General features: G+C 25.2%; 2 protein-coding genes across 2 annotated transcripts; one reads left to right on the forward strand and one right to left on the reverse strand.

Annotated features, from left to right (window-relative positions):
• The first annotated feature begins 2,970 nt into the window (after positions 1-2,970).
• LOC145839486 (equilibrative nucleobase transporter 1-like) lies at positions 2,971-4,386 on the forward strand. Its single transcript, XM_082947069.1, has one exon. The coding sequence runs from the start codon at positions 2,971-2,973 to the stop codon at positions 4,384-4,386; it is 1,416 nt and encodes a 471-aa protein (XP_082803195.1).
• A 4,441-nt stretch (positions 4,387-8,827) lies between these two features.
• LOC145850110 (ATP-dependent Clp protease proteolytic subunit 1, mitochondrial-like) lies at positions 8,828-15,225 on the reverse strand. Its single transcript, XM_082955259.1, has 6 exons — positions 15,141-15,225; positions 14,083-14,235; positions 12,783-12,879; positions 11,212-11,399; positions 10,194-10,299; positions 8,828-9,429 (listed from the first exon to the last, which is right to left on the reverse strand). Exons 1-6 carry the CDS (start codon positions 15,189-15,191, stop codon positions 9,266-9,268), a joined length of 759 nt encoding a protein of 252 aa, XP_082811385.1. The 5' UTR covers positions 15,192-15,225; the 3' UTR covers positions 8,828-9,265.
• Positions 15,226-22,986: the final 7,761 nt, after the last annotated feature.

A 22,986-nucleotide genomic window follows, 5' to 3' on the forward strand; every position in this document is an offset into this window, starting at 1 on the left:
CCTTAAATTTTACATTCAACTTTAACTTTAATAATGTAACACTAAAGTTATTTAGCAGTAAAACCTTTTTTTTTAAGTTTTAACATAAGGCTTTTATAAATAATATTTATATAAACTTTAACCTCGGGTGCTGTTGTCGTTTATCGTGCTGTGAAGTTAATTATTTATTATAAACAGCAACAACAAAATTTCTACTAATAAAAGCAAAAAAATATACAATTTGAAAATGCATAACGAATCAATTTTTTAAATCTGCATAATTGTTTAATTAATATCAAAGGGAGCAATTATTAAACTACGAAACAATAAAACTGTAACGTGACACACTTGTGGTTAAATATTACTCGAAATTAAGTTCTGCGGCATGTACTGAAAACTATTTTAATTTCGCGTGATAGTCTGAAAGTAAAAACAATTCAAGTTATCAAAAAGTTTTATTACCGCAGCACAAAATAGTTTTGTTTTAAAAACAAACAGTTTTCGGTTTCGTTACACCAAATTTGCTCCATTTGAAAACTCCCTTTTGTAAATTCGTAGTAAAAATTTGTTGAGAAATTGATACTATAAAATTAAAGTTTAGAAATTTTATTCTCGGTTGTTGTAAGTTTTTATTACAAAACTATGTCATTTTATGATTTTTAAAAGTATTCTCTTCACAAGTTAGATTTTTAGCACCATAAGTGTTTTAATTTGGTTTTAGAAAACTATTAAATGACAAAAGCTTATTTATAAACAAACGTAAATTATTTAAGTAGTAGCCACAAAAAAGTGTTTCAATTAAAGAGGACAAAGCAATGCTTACAACTGTTCATAAAAGTTTTTCAAGTGTTTTTAAATGGAGCTTGGTTTAAAATAATTGTTTTTGTACACTAACTTTTATCTTTTGCTTAAATTTACCTTTATTTTTTGTTCTAAGTACTTCAAATTATCTTTTATATGATTTTCAACATTGAGTAGGAATAGCTGAAAAATTCGTTTAAAGTTTTATTCGTATTCCTCACATATTCTAATTTTAAAATGTGCTCTTTAACTTATTTCATCAAAAACAATTTAAGTGTTTTTTGTACTCGTGTGTATTTTGAATATCAAACGCTGGTAAACATCAACTTTTACCTTAAGGGTAGACATGGAAGATTGAAAACAATATTTCCAAATAATGGTGAAATGAAGAAAAGGAGGTGTGATCATTCTGCCTTCAAACGTACCTCCCGTGTTACGTAAGCCATGACTTAAATACAATAAATTTCTTATTTTACTGTTATAACGAAATTTTGTTTGTAGTGAAACTTTAATAGTTTTCTATTACTTTAACGCTTTGGTAACATTTTCTACAGTAGCTAAGGAATTTTGTATTTCTTAGCAGCAGCTACTTACTATTTGTTATGAAATTTTAATAGTTCCTTTAAATTAGAATATAATTAAACATTTTAATGTTTTTAACATTATCAAAAAAAGCTTACTAAATTTTTGTTAAATGTTTCACTTTTCGTACTTTTACTTGAAACAATACTTTACGAGGCCATAATAAAAGCTTTTATTTTAGTTTAAGCGTAACATTTTAAATATAAATTTAACGAGTGCTTAAATTTTATTTTTTTGCTTTGTTATTAGTTCTTGGTGTATTTTGTAATTATTTTTAAAGCGAATTCACATTTGTTTAAACAAATAAAGTTCAACAAACGAGTTATGATTAGATACAGGATATTTAAACCATAGTTGCAGCTTTAAAAAACTCGTTCACTATTGTGAATATTTAGTCTAAAATATTTTAAGAGCTAGCTAGCTTGGTTACATAACAATTCAAATCCTTAAAAAATTTTGAAAGGGCCACAACTAAAAAGTAGTATGTATTTGAAAATAAAAATATTTATGTAATTCTAGTTAATATTTACAAACCTATTTTATTTTTGCTAAGTTTTAAATATTTTTTGAGATATAGCTTAAATAATTTTTAAGTATAACAATTTTTAGTAATATTTTTATACACTTTTTTTTTTATCATAATCATATCATTTAGATCTATAACCGCTTTTTTTATGATTATCAAATAAATACTGCTTTTTGAGATATATCCTCTTAAAAATTTTTTTATGAACTTTAACAGTCCGAATTTTAATTTTCATGTAACCAGCTGGCTATTACTTTTTAACGTTAACTTTTAGTTAGTTTCTAAAAAACTTATTGTAAATCTACAAAAGTTTTATTTCAAGAACATTTTTTATAAAAGATCTCCTAACACTTGAAATTTTATAAACAAATTTTATAAAATGTGCACTTTCAGCATAAAAAACATAAATTTATAGTTCAAACATTTTTTCTAAGTAAAAGAACTGATTTCATATACCAAAATGTAGTTTTTGAGTTTACTTAAAAGTTCTTGATAAATTAAAAAAGGTTTGCAAATTTTGTGCTTTTATACTTTTCAACCACAAGATTTAAATATTTCAAAAAAATATTACAGTTGATTTTTTAAACACAATTTTTAGTGTTTACAAAAATACTTTAAACTAAAAACATTTAGAGTGTATCCAAAAGTTGTTTAGCTTATTTAAGCCTTAAATTTTTTTTTTAAACAAGTTAGCAAGTTATAAAAACAGCTATGATTTCTACTTAAGTAATCATTTTACACTATTACTAGCATTTAATACGTGAAATCAAAATTATTGCATCAACTTCTGTTCGTTTTCTGAACAAAATTTTAGTTTTTTAACGTTTGTTTTTTGTTCTTAAGGCTTTTAATAAGTAGTAATAACATTTATTATAGAAATTAACTTAATATAATTTTTGAAAGATTTTAAATATTTTATGATAATTTTTAAATTAAACGATGTGCATACATTTTTAGACAAACAGATAACAGTAAAACTATTAAAAAAATGTTGACATTCAAATACAGTAGTCTTCTTATTCATTTTGTTATATTTTCTTAATAGATAATTAAACTTAAAGTTTGCAATTTTTATTTCAAGCATGATTCAAAAGGCTCTAACTTGGATAACGGCAGTCTTAGAAAACTTGTTTTTCGCGGGAATAATTTTTGGGTGGGCAAATATCGAACCTGTGCTTGTAAAAGAAGGATACTTTAGCGAATACTGCGTCAATGCTTCCACACTTAACAACTTAACCATGGTAACAAAGGGTGTATCTGACTGCGAGTCCCAGCAGAAACAACTTTCACTCGTATTTACTATAGCAACATCGTGTGGTCTATTATTCAACGTTGCAGTTGGGTCAGCGCTTGATTATTTGGGAATTTGGATGGTCAGGACCGTTTTAATTAACATTGCGGTTTTGGCTTTAGCAATTACTGGAGTTGGCAACCACAGAACTTTGTACTTAACTTTTCCAATTTTGCACATTGCTGGTTTAGGACTTCACGTTACAAATCTTCAGATGTCAAATATTTTTGACAGTAAAAGGAACCTATATGTTTCCTCCATTTCCGGAGCTCTTATGTCGAGCTCTTTGACTTTTCTCTCATTTTCCTACTTCTATGATCAATACAGTATCAGCTTTGAGACTCTTTTAACAGTTTTCGCAATTTTTTACGCTTTTCTAAACCTGAGAACATTTTTGCTCACCCCAAAAACCCTGGCTCCTGAGATTACTTCAGAAGGTTTCAAATATGGTTACAAGCAGCTTATGTGCTCAAAAAAATCAAAAGTTGAACCAGAAATACAAGTTCATAACGAAATTGATGATAGAGACTTAAAAATTGAGTTTAAATCTTTCGCTTGTTCCCTACTTTTTATCACTACGGTTTTATCAAATAGCGTGGCAAATTTTGTCTACATGCTTTATATTTCAACATTCAATATGTTCATATCGAGCATGCTGAAAAACGAACAAAAAGAAAGCGTGGAAAACACTGTTACTTACAGAAACATTTTTGGAATTCTTCAATTCACGGGCTTCTTCTTTTCTCTTTTAAACGGCGCAATTGCAAAGTTTTTAAAGAGAAACAAATCGTCAAAAGGGTCGAAAGGAGAAATAAAATGCTGCCTGATTGGACTGTTCATCGGATGCGCATGCACCATTGGCATGCAGATCTGCACTGTTTTCAGCTCAGTGGAGCTGCAACTGCTATCAATGACTTTGCACGTTTTGGGAAAAGCTTTTTTCATCAGCTCGAGCAACACGTTCATAAGCGTGATATTTCCATGCAAAATATTCGGCAGGCTTTACAGCGTGCTTGCTGTTTGTCAAGCTTTGTTTTTGTTGCTGCAACATCCACTGATGCTGCTCCTCGAACACGTTTTGAACAGAAATTTTGTCGTTTTCAACTCCTGTATGACAGTTGTTTCCGTTTTGACGCTGGCTCAACCTTTATACGTTCTTTATTGGTTGAAAGCAAAAAAGTTGTCATTTGATCAGTCGAGTAGTTAACTTTCTTAAAGCGTTTGTTTAATGTAGTAGTTTTTTATTTGAAATTTTATTACTTTTAAATATCGTAAATTTACGATCTCAATTATTAAATTTTATAAAAGATAATATAAAGGTACTAAAAGTTTTTTATAAAAAGTTTAAATGAAACACTGCCATCCGCTTATATTTATAAAAGTAAAGTTACATGTTTTAAATTATAAATTATGCTTGTACAGTAGTACTTATTTACTTTTTTTGTACACTGAATTTCAACTTTAGTTATAAACTTTTAGTTTTGAAACAAATTAAGATTTTTTTAGTACAATTTAAAATCATTCGTAATAAGTCTTTTAATTATTTTCAACAAATAATAAAGTTAAAAAAGTTTTGCATAATAGAAGTAGTTATACGTATAGTTTAGACGACAAAAAAAGCTCTCGAATTTACTTATTACTTTCAATTAGTATTAATAAACTTATCCTATACAAACTAGCAGACTATTTGCATACTTTAGACGTATAACAAAAGACTACTGGCTATTAAAAAAAATAAAAAAATTTGACTAAGTAAATAATTTATTTTATTCTTTTTATCAAAATAAAATAAATTAAACTTAATTGATACTAAAGTGCATAAACTTTGAATTGGTAAAGTTTTTATCTATTTCGTTAAAAAATAGTACAAGAAATTTCATGGTTAGATATTGGTTTACCAAATCTTATAAACTTTAAAAAACTTTATCTACATAGAAGCTATTGCACAAAGTTTATTCTTCTGAATAAATTTTGTATAAAACTTCTGACATTTATCAAAAAGTATTGTATAAAACTTACTGTAGTACGGCTAAATAAAAATTTTTGTCTTTTAATTTTTAGTTTATAACCGCTTGTTTTTCTTATTTAGATAATGTTTAGAACGACTTTCAATTTATAACTATTTAAACATTTGTATTATTAAAAAGAAACGTTGTTGAATTTTTTAATTAAAGGTAGTATGTTACATTCTTATTTCAGTGTCATTAAAAGTAACTTTTTAAGTAATTTAATGTTATAAAAATTAAAACACTTAACAACACTTAAGACTTTACCTGAAATGTTAATTTTATACAAAACATCGTTTGGAAAATATTTTGTTACATAAAAAATATACTAAACTAGTTTTGTAAATGCTTTAGATAAGATTCAAACTTTGGATGTTTGTGAACTTTTAATAGTGTTTTATGCTATTCACCTCTTTCTGCACAAAGCTTACATTTTAGTTCTTGCATTTATTTCCTCATCAACAATATATCTTTAAAAACTACAATCATCTTTATTAATTGTACAGAACCGTTTAATTTTTTTTTCATTATTGTACAAAAGTTTTTGTCTTTATCATAAACAAGCCTTTCCTTTAGATTTTTGGACTTTAATAGAAATTAAACTAAACAGTTGTTTGAAAAGTAGTCAAAATTTACAAATAAAAATGTACAACAATTTTGCACAAGTTCTGCCCAAGCGAAAAAGCACGTCACAGGGCAGATGTTTATGTTTAACAGGCTGTCGATTGCCTATTACAAGTTATTCAAACAAATATATCAAATTAAGTACTTAAGACATTTTTTAATTAAAATATAACTATGTCTACTGCTTGTGAAAAAATAACTATTTCTGGGGATCTAGCTAGTAAACGCATTTTCCTGCTCCAAAATTACCAACGTCCAGTTAAAAGTATTAATATGATAAAAAAAGGTCGCACACTTTTAGGCACAAACACTTGTCAAAATGAATTCACCAAGTTAAAAACCACAAAGTTTGGGAAAATCCTGAAATTTTAATCCAAAGAAAGGGTTTATCAACATTACAACTCGTCAACAATGTTACTATTTCCACATAGTGATCATACAGTCCGCTACTACAATGCGCATTCAACTAAACTACTTAACAATTTAATCAAGGTACGATTGTTATTATGAGCAGTTGTATTTAATATTTTAAAATGCTGTGCACAGTAAATTACTAGAAAATAAACTCTGTGTGCATCATAAAGTCAAAAAAAAATTATTAACAAAAAGTATTGTAAATAATTCTTAAGTGGCTAAATTTATAAGTGAAGTATTGAAAACTTTAGTTTATGCTTTAATTAGCTTTTCATAATTAAAAAGAGAAGGAAAAATTCATTCAAAAAGCCACTGATTTAGAGTACAAGCTGCCATTGACATATTCTATAATGGGTATAATTCGTAAAAAAAATAAGACATGATTCAAAAAATAAGAAAAGTATTTAAGTCGTCCAGAACTAAATAATAATAAATTTTTGAACAAGTAATAAAAGGTAAACAAATGTACAACTTATTTAACTAAATAGTTTTTATTAATCTTAAAAAACAAACAACAAAAGATTTTAATGCGTTCCTAAATCATTTTTAATAATTTTCACAAAAAATTCTTTGGAAATTTTTCTTAGAGTTGACAAAATTTTCTACTTTTTGTATTTTTACACTTTCAAAACTTAAGGAGCTAAACTTATGTAATTAGTCAGAATATATTTTAGAGTAGTAAAATGACACGTTTTGGTGTATTGATAGTTCATTTTAATGTTTAAATAGCTCTGTTCATCAAAATCATACTTTGTAGAAAGTTATCAACATTTTCATCAATCAAAGACTTATTAAAAAAACTTGATAAGCTATTATCAACTTGGTATATTGAATTAATTATTAATCTTATATAAAACGATACTTATAGTTTATTGAACGACAAAAAAGTCGCTCAAAATACTTGGTCCTAAGACATGATGCACGAAAAACTTTTCGGTTATTGAAAAATGCAAAAACATTTTACAACACACTTAAATATTATAAAATTAATTTGTGCAACGTAATAAATATAAACCAACTAAATTTTCAAAAATATGTTTGTAAAATTTTGTTTAAATTTCTTAATTTACTTCAACTAAAATCATTTGACCCATTTTGAAGTAATTCATACCATCACATACCTTCTTACACTGAAGCTTTACTATTCACATAAAACATAATATTACTTATGAACATTACCTACTTTTCAGCCTATTCGTAAATTAGGTGACATACTTAGCAGCTGCCAACACAAACGAGTGTGAAGTTAACTTGATAACGTTTTTCAAGAATTGAAAAAAATGTCCAAACTTTAGATCCAATTATTTTCCTTATCTTAATAGTCAAATTTCTTTTTTTTAAAAACGGTTCTTTTGTCTTTAGTTTAAAAAAATTCCATTGGATTGGGGCTTGACTTTTAGTGTGGGACCCCTTTGAAAAAAGTGAGTTTTTTTATCATTTTTTACTTAGCTCAAATTTAAAAGAAAAAAAGAATATAAAATCAATATTCTTATTTTAATATTCATTTTAATTAGTCAATTAATTCTATATAACACTTTTTTTTTCCAACTGCTAATATTTTGTACTATTTAGCCTTATTCTAGATTTCCTAATTCCGAAATAAGACCAAATAAAACAAAATATAAACAGTCAAAAAAAAATTCAATTTAATATTTTTTTTTAATTCGAGTAAAGTAAAAATCGATAACTAAACTCATATTTCGTACTATTTGGCCTTATTCCGGAAGGACCGTTATTTCAAAGAGAAAAAAAAGTTTTTATTTAGCTATTAAGATAAGGAAAATAATTGGATCAAAGTTTGGACATTAATCTATAATTCTTGAAAAACGTAACCAAGCTAACTTCACACTCGTCCAACACAATGTATTTTTATGTGTATTAAAGTCGTGACGAATCAAGTACATTAAGTATAAGTTTTAGAAAAAAGGAAGCTAATAGACAAGTTTAAGTGCGAAGTTTTAAAAAGCGTTTTTAAAGTTCGCTGAGATTAACATATTTAAAAAAATTCACTATTCAGCTTTTTGTTAAGTAGACCTTGTAAAAGTCTCAGAGAGTTTTCTAGACAAGTTTTTAACTAGAGAACTTTTCATCCTTGGTCGTTAGTAAGTATTTAAAAGTTTTTATTGATACAATAATTCAAAAACATTACCTTATGCTAATAAAATCGGTACAACCACAATATAAAGAGTTCTCTAATAAAGGTTAAAATACAATATAATCCAAAACTTACAGCTTTTTAAATCTCTCAGCCCGCTAATATAGTCTAAATAATGAAATTTTCTAAAATAACTTTATAGCTAGTTTCTAGATGTCGTATGTTGATTTAATTCAAAATGTTTAGCTTCTAGAAAAAGTTTATTTTTATTTAATAAACTTAAAAATTTTAAGTTTAAACATTAGCAGCTTATGATAACCGAAGTAGGGTAATTTTGTTAATTTTTCTATTTTGTTTTTGTAAATAAATGCTTTCCAATAAAATTGAAATATATACGCTTATCATTAACTACATACTTACATCATAACACAATGTTGTTTCCAGTTTCCAAGATAAAAGTAAAGAAAATCGTAAAGTAGCTACTTGTATATAAAAACAAAGCTTTAAAATATTTGATATGTTATTTTAATTTAATAAAGATCATAGTTATTAATTTCAACAAAAAAATTAAAGGCTTAACTGAGAAAAAACAAAAAGTACAAAGTTTAAAAGTTTAAATATTTTAAAAATTATTTTTTAATATTTTATTTATAGTAAGATAATATAAATAAATCTAAAGTTTATAACATCTTATTTAAATGATTATTAATATAATAAATCACATTTAACAGCTATCAATAAATTGAAAAATTTATGAAAAATAATCTAATACTATTTTAACTCATTCAATAGTTTAGTGTGCGTTTTTTACAAAAAAAAAACAATAAAACAAAATCAAAACCAAAAAATAACAAAGCTGTTTAAGGCTAGAACGATTAACTAAAAACTCACACTAATGTCCTACCACTAGCCTTGAACATTAAACAAAGTTCATACAAAACAAACGATTATTTTTCCGGGTTCAGGTCTGGGGTGGGGGTGATGATCGAATCTGTGACGCTCGTGTCAAAAGTTGCGCCGAAATTTGTGCCGCTTTCAATTATCTGGTCCACAATCCCGAAGTCCTTGGCCTCGTGAGCGGTCATGTAGTTGTCCCTGTCCAGAGCCTTCTCTGTTGATGTTTACAAGAATTATTTTCGTTTGATTTTGTGTTTTGCAAAAGCGTGTATTGGATATAGTTTAAAAAAAGCAACACAATTTATTATGTTACAGCTTTAAAAAATGTATATTATTGTATTTCAGAAATACTTTGTAAAACGTTTTTTTGTGATCTGTAAGTATTTACTAATAAACAGTAGGGACATCAATATGAAATCAGGCAAAAAGTGGGTCCCTTACATTTTTGTGAAAAATTTTACTCGTTTTACACTAAACAATAATTAGTATCTACTTGTTTATAATGAAAGCATTTTATTTTCTTGTGTATTTTAGAGGCATTAGACATTTTTTTCAAAAAATTATTGTGTTAATTTTGCATTAATCATATTAAGATCATGATTATAACCTTCATTCATCAAATAAAAAGTCACATAAACATTTTTTCTTAATTTTTTGACCCTATTATTTTTTTAAACTAAGTGCGTACTTTAAGCCCGTACCTTATCGATGTCCCGATTGTGCATCTTTTCTTACAACTCTTTAAACTTAGCTTAAGTACTTTTTGTGCCAAATTTTGAAAAGGCTATAACAAAAAATGCCATTTTTTATCATAACTATACCTTTTGTACTAGTATCTGAAAACACTTTAAAAAACTTCTGTAGTAAAATAAAATATTTAGTTTTCAAAAGTTTCAAAAGCATTCATATATTTGAAAATGGCCAATCAAAAATAACTCTAATACACAGGGACTTTTATAATAGAATATGTTCACTAACCGATTTCCTCATAACTTTTACCAGTGTGATGAACGTACAATTTCTGCAACCTTTCCTTTGTTCTTTGCATTTCAGCTGCGCGCAGTATTATATCAGATGCCTGACCCTGCGTTTGAGTGTTTCAAATAGATGAGAAACTTTGTTTTAGTTAATTTTTTTTAATATATATGTTTTTTTTAATTCACTAACGTAATGTTTTAATAATTTTTTTTACTGTGTTGTTTAAGTGTGTATTATATTTTTAAAAAGTTAAACAAAAAAAATAATATTAATACTTATCAAATTAATACATGTGTAAACCACCTACCTACACATAAGCTCCAGCTTTTAACAGCTTTGTTTGATTACATAAAAATCTATTGGAGAGTACAAAATTTTTTAAATTAACTTTTATCTACTAAGTGATAAAATTATGCTTTATAAAGATTTAAAACAGTAGTTTTTATGAAAATTACTATAAAATAAGAAATCAATTTGACGGAGAACTGCTTTTCAGCCGTCTACTGTACAATGTATATCGAAAACAAACACCTTAAACTGTATTTATTTATCCTAAATTTGAAATGTGTTGGGTATTTACCAAGCAAAAGAGGACTAATAAGTAATACTAAAGAAGGAAATCAAATAGTAATTAGTTAGGAAATATGTAATTTATAAAAACATTTAACCACAAACTTACTGCACAATAAAACTTTATATTAAAATTCAAGTAAACTAATTTTTAGATCATTAAAACAAAATGAAACGCTTCCACTAAAAAATTGTAAAGAAATTAAACTTAAATTTAAAATAATTAATTTATTCTGTTTAGCAAAGAAACTCATATAAACAACATATTATCATAAGTAGGTATTATATACGAAATTAAAACTTAATATAAATGTTTCCAGTTAAACTTTAAACCAACTATTTATATAACAAAAACTAACATTTACGCCCCCAAACAAATATTTCTTATAAGGAAACTAAGTTTTCAAAACTAAATAAATAATCAAACAAACTTATTTTACAAACTAACATTGACGCCACCCAGTGGTTGATGGACCATGACGCTTGAGTTGGGGAGTGCCGTCCGCATGCCCTTGGTTCCCGCGCTTAACAACAGGGACCCCATGCTGGCCGCCATGCCAACGCACCACGTTGCCACGGGGCACTGGACCAGCTGCATCGTGTCGTAAATGGCCAGCCCGGAGGTCACTGACCCGCCTGTGTGGTGATTGCAGTTAATTTAGTATATTTTGAGTAGAAAAAAAGTTCACAATATAAACAGTTTAAGTTTGTAAAATGTAAAATTTTAACAGTTTAAAACTTGCTTGAAATTTTTTATAAAGTTTTCAAGTGAAATTATAATCATGCAACCCAATTCAAATTTTTAAGATATTTTCAAGGGCCCTGACCTCAAAGGAGAACTTGAAAATTAAAATCGTAAAAAGGATCAGATTGACAAAATAATAAAAAATACAAATTAAATAGAAAAGAAATAAAATCATACAAAAAAGGAATATAAAATTCTCAAAAATAAACATATTTAAAATATATTTTACCCTTATGTCAAAAAACATTTAATATTTGGGAAAAAACAACCATAAATGTACCAGAAAATTACTATTAAAAAGATTATAATCATTCAAAAAAATCATAAAGAGATAATTCACTATTACTAAAAAATTAAATTTAAAATGGTTTGCACCAAGTCAGTACAATTTTTATTTTACTTAATTTTTCACACAACTTACTAAAAGCTCTTGTAAAACTAAACACATTTTTAAGTATTTAAAAATTATTCTATTCTTAATTTATGGAATTCTTTTTAAAAACCAATAAACATTTTAAAAAATGTTATGCAAAAATGTTTTAAAAAAATTTTGTTTAAGTTTTAAAAAACTTAGATGAATTAAATTAGTTTTATTTAGTTATTTATAAAAAGTTAAACGTTAGTATAAAGGGCTAATAATATTAAAAATCAAAAATTAAAACAAGAATACTTTTTCTTCCGTACTAATAGAAATTATGAAGATGTTTTATTTCAACAGTATTTTTAGTTTTAAAAGCATTTTGTCAGAGCTTATATGATTGATATTGGTTATATTCGATTAGACCTTTGATTTGTTAAATTTAGTGATTTATATTCAGTGCGAATTAAACCTTTTTTTTTTAAGATTTCTAAAATTCTTTAAGTTAATAGAACCTCTTTTTCTAAATTTTATTTATATATAATTTATTTACTTTCATAAACTTTGTTTATTTAACATTTCTTTATTATATAATTTCTAAACATTTTCTATTCACATTTGAGTTACTATTTTTTACTATGGATAATTACTACTAGTTATTTTATACAAATGCTACGTAACTGACCAAGTGTAAACTTTAGTAAACTGTTTAAAAACAAAACTACTCTAGCATAAAGGAATTATGATAATTATTAAATAATTACTGGTTTCAACCTTTAACTTTTAATTGTAACAGTACTAATAAAAACAAATTAAACTACCTCTTCACCTGTTTTAAAGTATGCCTACAAAATTACTTATATTGAAAGTTAGTATACACCATATTACACAAAATATCAATAAAACAAATACTGACCAGGAGAGTTGATGTACATGTGAATTGGCTTCTGTTTGCTTTCTGCTTGCAAAAACAAAAGTTGAGCCACAATTATTCCAGCTACAAAATCGTCTACCTGGTTAAACTAAACTTAAGTAAATCTTTTTTTTATACTTGCAACTTGTCATTCATGCTTTAATATTAATATTTTAAGTTAATACTGATGGGTAGGTGTCATGTTTGCATATAGCAACATTTTTGCAAGTATGACTATATTAAAATTAATTCTAACTTTTTTTTTAAATAACACCACTAAAATTTATGATCAAATTGAAACTAAATATAAATCAATTATAAACTAGTATAAAACTAAACTGAAATTGTATGCTAAAAAAATAAACTATAGTTAAAAGAGCTGAAGCTAAAATTAAACTACAGTAAAAGCACATTTTTTAAATTAAATTTAGACTAATTTGAATTAAAGTTAAAGTTTTAAAAATATTGAATAAATTTAAAATTAAAGATTATTTATATAAAAAAAAATTAAACAATCAAAATAGTTTTATTTATATTACTGTTTAGTAAAAAATTTATTGAATAAGTTTAAAACATGCAAAAAATTTACTTATTCAAAAATTACAACTTTTTCAAAAAAGGAAAGTTGGTGTAAAAGTTACATCATTATTAGAATGATGTAACCTGTATTTCTAACCAGTTCACGTTATAAAAACTATAATAACTAACTATGTTTTTTTTTTCCTAAACATCCGTTTCCTAGCCTTTTAAAACTAGGTCAGATCTTGAAACACTTAATTTACAAAAATTAATTAGAATTTAAAAACTTTTGATATTTTTTTTTTGTTAACAAAATGACTAAAGGTCTGACCTGCTGTAGAAGAGTAGTGAAAGAATTGCTAAGGACAAAACATAGTAATTTAATTAAGCTACATAATAGCACCTACAACTATTGTGGATGCCTTTTTACATTTATATACTTAAAAAAAGGGGAAGAAACAACTAGTTATATGATATCTTTAACATTAAGTTTACTTAAGAATTAATGCATTTTTTGTTAGAAAAGTAAAGAAAAAAATATTCTTAAGAGTTAAAATAGCGAAAATAATTACCCTAAATAAATTGAATGAAGTTTTTAAAATAAAATTACTTTTGTAAAATAGCATAAAAGTTTTCTACAAAGCCTTTTATAGAAACAAAATTAACCATGAAATTTAAAAAAGATAACTAGCTTTTTAATTTTATGACAGAGAAACAAAAATTAATAAGGTAAAATATATTACAAACTCAAATATCATTGTATTTAACAATCAATACAACGAACAGGTGACATGAGGCATATGATTCTCTCCTTGAGCAGCCTCGAGTAAATATCATAAGTTCTCTCGCCCCTCCCTGATTGCTCAATAACTAGAGGAACCCCCAATGGTGTTCTGTCAGGTAGTTTTGTGTGCAAGTGACACGCCGGTGCCGTTTGCTGGAAATATTATTCGTAAATACTACATTAGTATAAATATATAAAGAACGAGTTTTTAAGTTTTAAAGAAAATATTCAAATACAAGAAGCACTTTAAATGATGTTTTTAGATAAACCTAGTTTTTTAGATCAAGCTTTTATTTACATTTAAGATGAATAAAACTTTCTTGAAATATTTAGTAAATCATTAACTTTACTTGCTGATGTTTTTTTTTTAATTAGTAAAATGTAGTTATTTTATTTGATGTTAATCTGAAGAGCACAGATATTCTTAGTTTAATAAAAGTTAGTTATTTAAATGTGGTAAATATGAAATTAGATTTTTTTTAAATCTGCACTAGTAAACACTTAAACATTTTTAAAGGATATTGAAAAGATCCGATTTTTAAAAACAAAATTCTTATAATCATACTTATTGTTTTAAATACAGCTAAAAGAACTGAAGCAAAAACTAGAGCAAATAGTACTAGTAAAAATAATTAAAAACACAACTTTGAATTTATATATGTGTATTTAAAAAACAAAAGAAACAAAAAACTATAAATAAATATTAAAAATTAAAATATAGTAACATTTATATAAATAACATAAATATAAATATAATAAAATATTTCTTCTTAACTAGCATAGAACATAAAAAACTTATTAAACTAAAACTATTTTAAATAAGAAAAGCATTAGTTAAAAAAATCATAACCAAACCTTCTGACTTTATTATTAAAAAAGGGTAAAATTTTAGGTCAAACTTTGATATTGACTTTCATAGTGAAAATCTAAACAGATTTTTTTATTTAACAGCTTATTTTTAAGCATCCAAATTTATTTTTTGAGTTTTTAAAAACTTTATCTATCTTTACTTAAAAAACTTAAGAATACAAAATTTAACATGAACAAATTAAACTTACTAGTAAATTTCCATTCCTAAGCAATTTTGATATGCTTGCAATTACCCTCATTGTCAAGTTTTATAATAATATATAAAATGTTGCTAGAAAGTTAAAATTAATATTATTTTTTCAACAAACAAAATAAAATTTAAAATTAATTTTATTTTTATATGTAGCTTGTTTTACAATGAAGTATTTTTACAGAAATTATATTCTAAAAATTCAAATAATATTGATTCTTTCAAAAGTATAAAGTACTATTGATAAGAACGCATCTATTATGGTATAACTTAAACTTATTTCAGTAAAACAGAATAATTAAATGATGGTATTTTATTTTGTAGTAAGTGCTTAGCTTAATTATTCTTAAACTACCATTTCATATAAGTATTAAACTAAATAAATACAGAGCACCAAATATAGAAAAAATACTATATTTTAAATAAAGCAGTAAAGCTACATCATTTTTCAACTGCATATTTCACCTACTTCTTTTTTGCATTATCAATAAAAATTAAAGCATTTTTGATAATAATTAAAACTTATTATTTATAGTCAAAACTTATTTTTTTAATTTCATTTCCTTATATTGAGGTTATTAATAGAAATTATGTTATATTTCTTGTTCTAAACAAGTTACTTTAATGTTTTACATATTAATTTTTCATAATTCATCTATTTTTATTGTAATTTTGTATTACCTGAAACTGTACATACAACACGTTAAAAATTTATTAAATGAACTAAGCCAAAAATTTTACATTCCACAGACTTTTAACTTGATGTCAAACATTGAACTTTGATCTTGATTCAACATACTAAACTATATGGCAAACTATAAAATATAACATTAAAAATGTTAAATCCTAGAGATGCAAACAAGTAAAGTCTGTTGGCAAATCAAAATAAGTGTTTTCGACCCAAATACTTAATTGACTTGGAATGTTTTACTGCACAATAAATATGAACAGTTCTACAAGAGATAAACTTCTAAACTATTCTACTATTATTGGATAATATGTTTATATATACCAAAAACCTCAAATAGTACTTTACATAATAAAACTAGCAGATTACTTTTTAAAATTGAAGAGTTCTTTAAACTAATTTTAAAGAAAACAAAACTCCCTAATATTTTACTACCCCAAGTTTTAAGGGAAACATTCCCACTTTGATAAGATGACTTTACTAAACTATCAATGAGACAGAACTTCATTAAATTAAATCAAACTAATGTATGTAAAAACACATTGTCATTTTTAAAACTGTAAGGCGTAGGAGAGTCAGCAGACATGATAAATACAAGAATATCTGAGAACCCAATGTAAAAACTGAGATTTTTTGTAACAAATATTTTAAAAAGTCTTCTTATTTTTATCTTTTTTTAGTGCTTATTTTCGACATAGAAAACTCTGACTTTTTTTTACAAAAATTAACATTAGTCTATATTTATATCACAAACTACACTATAGATAATACTTTTTTATAACAAAAAAATAATTAAGTTGTGATAAATAATAAGTTTTATAAAAAGTTTCTGATACAAACATATAGAAAAGATATCTTTAAAATACAATAATTTGTATGGAATTTCGTAAAATTTACTGAAAATATACCTCTTTGTACATCTCAAAACAAATTTACTTCTAATTTTAGAAAATATTCTTTTTATCATTACAAACAATTTGTATGAAGCAGATTTTAGAAAAAAAAATAAAACTTTACAAGTTAAATAATAAAATTTAGTTTTTGTTTTCTTTTTATTTTTTGGTAATAATTTCAGTTAATTTATTTTTTTAATTTATTTCTTAAAAGTTTATAAATTGTTAAAGACATGGGGAGGGTCCTAAATTATTTCTAAAAAAAAAAATCATTGGTCTGTTTTAGAGCCAAAAGTATATCTTATCATCCCTTACATAAAAACTTCAATTAACTTTAAAAATTCAGTTTTATCAAAAGTTTCCAACACAAATGCACAAAACAGACATTTTTTGTTTTAAAACTATTTAACAAATTACTAAAAATCTATCTTCTACATATTTAATACAGTTTACTTCAAAACTTCAATAAATATATTCAAGAAAAATATTTTGAACTATATTTACAACTAGCAGCACCAACCAAAGCAGACATACAGTACCGAATATGTGGATGGAACAAATTGTAATAAACCATTTTTAAAGTACTGGTATCCAAGTAAGATCTCAACTTGACATCATAAACCAACTTTTTCAGAGCTTAGATCAAAAGAACTTCAAATTTGCCTTCCAATCCAGCTTGTTATTTAATACATACCACACCTAGATATTTAATATTTTCTATCTGCTCAATCACAAAACTAAATACCTTAACACTGAATTCAATATTTTTGCAGTTCTACTTTGAAAACTACATTAAAACTTTGTTTTTGAATAATAATTAACACTCTGTTCTTACACAGCCATTCATCAATTTTGCTCAACTCCACTTATAACAAAATTTACAAGGTCAAAACAACAATACTTAAAATCAACCTAGCATTATCTGCAAACAATTTGAATTTATTATTTGCAGCTAAAAATATATAATTTATGCATACAAGAAACAACAATTGACTTGAGCAAGAACCCTGAGGTACTCAAATATTCCAATTTTTCACTTTTAAACTTAGAAACAATATTTGTTATTATAGTGAGACTGGTTTTAAATTAGTTTCAATAAAATTAAACATTGAGAATTTAATATTACAACATCTAACTTTTAATAATAAAATTTTATGTTTAAACAAATTAAGGGCATAGGGGGGTAAACACCTTTTTCACAATTTGATCATATTTCATAAAGTTTTCACTAAGCTACAAGATGCTTTTTACAGATTTAAAAAATTCAAAATAGTTTTTAAGTTCTAGCCAGTCAAACTTGAAAGCAACAATAGGTACTATAGGTACAAATTTCCTTATAGTAGGTGCAAACTAAATAAGCAAAAATAGACTATTTCACTAAAAATCTATCTTCTCCTACTTTTTTTGAGATAAGTATCTCAAACTTTCAGAAAGTTTTCCTTGGTATATTTAGAAAATTCTGTCGGAAAGAATTTTTTTTAAATGATTAAAAGAAAGAATGATTATTCACATAATTTTTTATCATATTTGTTAATTAGCACCACCTCTGCATTTTTAAGACAATCAAAACAAACCACAATAAACATGTTTGCTATATAGCTTAAAAAGATAAAGAGAAGTTATTTTTTCACTAATCTTCAAAAATGGAAAAGCTTTCAATGACCAAAAGGTCTTACTCCACACCAATCCATTGACCTTAGTTGAGAGCGTTTACATTTTTCTTGCTTTCTTTCTAAGGTCATCAGAAAACACACTCTTAATAAACATTTTTCAAATTTACTTTCAGATATATCTTTAAAAACAAAACATTTTTCACAGAATCAAAAGAAAACTAACCATAATTACAAGTAAAACGTCTTCTTTTTTTCTAGTATTCATCAAGAATAAACACACATTTTTATTCATTATATTACCAATTACTTTTGGTTCATCAACAAAATTACCCACATCAAACACACCATTGATACAAGTACTATTAGTAAAAAAAGTAAAAAGCATAATCAATTGTAAACAATAATTATTTTTTGTGGAAGCTTCCATCAAACCACTTAAATGTCTTAGATATATTTAATTTATTCACCCATTGCATTTTTTAAGTGTAATACTTTACTACAGCCACACTCTTCTTCAAAATACCAACTCTTCTTTATAATAGTCCCCTGAACGAAACAATTAAGTTTTAGAGATTGTGTAAAAGACTTTTCGTAAACAACTTTTGTTAGTTTTAGTTTAAATGTATAAGTTTTTTTTTATACTACTCAAAGAACAAATTTAACAACTAGTAAATGTAAAAAATTAGGAAGTTCTTCTACATAAAAACTACCTTTATTCGTACAAGCCATGAAAGTTAACTATTAATTTACAATGTTTCCTTCCCACAAACTCGTCACTAGGTGCTGCAAGGTACGGCATTAGTCTTTATTTTGTTGGGTTTTTATACTGTTGCCACACTTATTTCTGCCGCCATACCGTTGAATTTGAAATTGTGCAAAATTTCTCACCAAGAGCAATCTAACTGTCTTCACGTTCAGGTATTTAAAATTTCCTTCATTGTTTTTTTTTTACCATTATACCCATAAGTTTTTATCATCTGATTTTATCAATTGTTTAAGTTTTTTGATAACAAATAGCATCAGTTTAATTATCGATTTCAAATTCAGTGTAGTTTTGTACGCAAATTTGCAGAAACATATACTTTTGTGCAAAAAAACATATTTTTGCTTCAGTTCTTTAGCTTAAAAAGGCCCTGCTTTCTTTGCTTTTAGTATTCATTTATACTAAGTTTTGCACCCCTTAGAGGTAAAGTAATTCACCAACAAGTTTCTTATACGATACCTAAAAAAATGATGTAATTGTTTAGCATAACAACAAGAACAACGTTTGGTTAAATTAAACTATCTTACGGTTTAATTTTGTACGGACCACAAATAGAATACATTCAAGTAAAGTGTTCATTAAAAACCATTTTAAGTAATAAAGTATACTTTTAGTTATACTTAGATTTTAAATCATCGAAAGATCATTTAATTACTAAGCAAGAGTTTGTTTGAATAACTTATTGACATTCTCAGCAAAAGTGAGTTATGGTTTTTTATTAAAACGACAGAACTACTTTGTAAATATATTTTTGATATTTAACAATTAAAATTTATGGTAAAAATACCATCAATTTTTTTTTTAAGTTAATTTGTTATTAATCAACAAAATAAGATTTAGTAGTTGTTGTGTTAGTACTATTAATAATTGAATCAATCTTATGTTCATAGTTATTAAAATAAAATTTGCTGAAAAATCATCTCAATTTATGGGAGACAATCAAATTTACCAACTAAGTGGCAACCATGTATTTTGCAAACTATCAACTTACATTTTTTATTCAATTTTAATCACGTAAAACTTCTCAAAAAAACAAATATTTTATGAATACATTTTTCGAGTGTTTATTATAACGAATAATTTAAACCAGTTTAAAACGTAAATACGATTTATAACCAGCACAAATAATTTTAACAATAGTGGCATTGTATCAATTGAAATGAACTACTTTATAAATAAAAAATTTGTAAAATTTAAAAAATTATGCACTAATATGGTAAAAAACTGTATACAAAACTTCCAGAAAAATGTTATAAAATTTATAACGAAAAAGGTGCATTTATATACTTTAAAAAATTATTAAACGTTATACAAAAGCGTGTAGGGAGATAAATTTAAGTTTCATGAAAAAAAAAATAAGAAACATTAATTTAATAAGTATTAGTAACTTTTCGTGAAACTTTCTTCAAATTCCTAAGACAACCGATTGAGATAGTGAACGTCGGTGTTTATTTTTGGCTGAATTTTTGAGCAAACTCGGTTTAGTTTATCTTCCTAAACCAAGTTATAAACTTAAACAACAACATCAAATTTTTATGAACAAAATTCAAAGTGAAACATGACTTAAAATTAAAAGAAAACTCACCATAATTACCAGTGCATTTTAAATGCTTGTACTAAAAGTTACAATATTTTTACAAATTAAATAAATTATTATGTGAACTGTTAAATTTTGAAGTAAAAATAGGTTAAATAGTTGTAAAAAATGTTATAAAAATATGTCTTCATAAAAAAAAACACATAAAAACTTAAATTTGTCATAACAAATTAAGGTTGTAAAAATTAGAGGTACTTTTTCAAAAAACTTTATACTTAATTTTCAATTTACTTACTACATGCCAAATAAGGTTGGTCTGTTAAGTTACGATCACTCTCGTTGTATTTATTACTATGAATGCATCGAAGTGCTTTATGAGAACGTCGATTTCATTTATTTATAAAAAGATCAACTAATTAAATAAAGTTGAAATAAGAAGTGATATTTTTATACTCATTGTTTTCTTTCATTTTAATTAGTCGAGGTTTAAAACTTAAAGTTTTAAGTAATAACTTTTATTAGCTGTAATAAGTTGTAAAAGCATGTAGTGTACGACTTAATACTGAAAGGTTTTTTCGTACACCAGATCTTTAGATCAAAGTTTTTGGGTGCTTTTATTTTATCCTTAGAATAAACAATACATGCATAGTAAGTAGATTAATAAATATCTTATACCTGAGTGTAGTCGTTTTTGAATGTACTAACTGAGTTTCAATGACATTGGTCTAGTCTGGAATGTAAATAATTGTAGAATGTTATTTTTTCAATGGTGTATTAGTAAAGAACTTCATTAAATAGCCAATATTTCTTTTGTACAAATAATCTTACTAGACTATATATATATAGATAGATATATATATATATATAAATAGAAATAAGTTGATTAAATTAATAAATTTAATTTTTCAACACAGCGCCCACCTTAAGGGCTTTATTAATAAAAAGTTTATTTCAAGATGCAAAAATTGCAGGATTCGAGTTTCATGCCTGTGCACTCCTCATTTGCATCTGTATGTTTTGTTTTGTGCTTTATTTTGAACCTCGCAATTAAAGAGTGCACAGGCACGAAACTCGAGTCCTGCAAGTTTTATTCAAGATGCAAAAACTTGCAGGACTAGATTAGATTGTCAAAAAAAAGTTTAGTATTAGAATGGTAATCTAAAATTAATGATAAGACGCACAGATTGACTTGTTTTATCATTAATATTAAAAATAATAATATACTATTTTCAGTTCTTTTTGTGCCTGTTTACATAATTTTGCTCAGGCTCTTAGATTTAATTACTTAATTAAAACTATAACATCAGATAGTTTTAAACGAAGGCATTAACGCTAAGCATAGTTTATAAGCTTTACGTCTTTATTTTATTGATTTTATAGATTTAAACAAGTTTATAGTATAACCTAAATTTAAACATATGTTTTTTTTAAATATACTTTTCCTATAGAAAATTTATAGAAAATTAAGTTCATTAAAGATATTACTGATAAAATTTTAATCAAAAATCACTTCAGATTGTATTTGTATACACAGATTGTATATATTCATTTATACAGTACAGTGAATATTTGTTTTATGTATATTTAAGTAGTTTTTAATGTCAGATAACGTTGATTTATTTTACTAAAGTCGTTATAAGTTGTTGATAAATATTTTACTATAATTTATGTTTTTGATATTTTGTTTCGAAAGTTACTTAGAATTTTTAAGTTTGATAGTCTACGGTGTTATTACTTTTTTAGTTCAAAATATTGAATACTATTTTTATCTATATATCAAAAATAAAAAGAAGTTGATTTTTTTTGGAATAGATAATAGAATGATAAATAATGAGGTCAAAGTTAATGTGGCTTTATTCTGTTAATTATATTTCTAATAACGTAAATTTATTAAACAGTTGAATAGCTAATATTCTTAATTAAGTCTAAAGATGATTATATCTGTATACTTTTTACTGCAAAAGTTTATATTTATTTAAGGCTCGGAAAAATAACGTTAAAATTTTAATGTATCATATTTTTTATATTTAATTTTCCGGCGCATGTAGTCCGTTGCAACTAAGTTTCAGCTGTTTATACAAGTTGTTATTAGACTAAGCTTTAATTTTTCAATTAGTTTTATTTAGTTGTTGCATTTGGTGGTTTGATTGTGTCTTTTCAACACTTTTACAATTTTTGTTATAATTTTTTTTTCTATAGCATTTAAATTTTGTTTATTTTTTGGTCCAAAATTCTAACTAAGTTTGGTGTACAAATTACTAAAACTTTTTTTTTAGTTTTTTGCTTTTATTCAATAAACATACAAACTCAACTAATTTCAAGCTGTTTCAACTAAATTAATGGTTTCTTT

This window comes from Thalia democratica, chromosome 1 (assembly GCF_965202585.1).
Source record: "Thalia democratica chromosome 1, ktThaDemo2.hap1.1, whole genome shotgun sequence".
In the NCBI taxonomy this organism is placed as follows: Eukaryota; Metazoa; Chordata; class Thaliacea; order Salpida; family Salpidae; genus Thalia; species Thalia democratica.

Bases quoted from the DNA above. Each gene is read 5' to 3' on its own strand.
- LOC145839486 (XM_082947069.1), top strand. From the start codon at position 2,971: ATGATTCAAAAGGCTCTAACTTGGATAACGGCAGTCTTAGAAAACTTG.
- LOC145850110 (XM_082955259.1), bottom strand. From the start codon at position 15,191: ATGAGGGTAATTGCAAGCATATCAAAATTGCTTAGGAATGGAAATTTA. The intron at 14,236-15,140 runs GTAAGTTTAATT...TAATATTTCCAG, and splicing joins TTAGGAATGGAAATTTACTA to CAAACGGCACCGGCGTGTCA. The intron at 9,430-10,193 runs GTTAGTGAACAT...AAACATCAACAG, and splicing joins TAAAAGTTATGAGGAAATCG to AGAAGGCTCTGGACAGGGAC.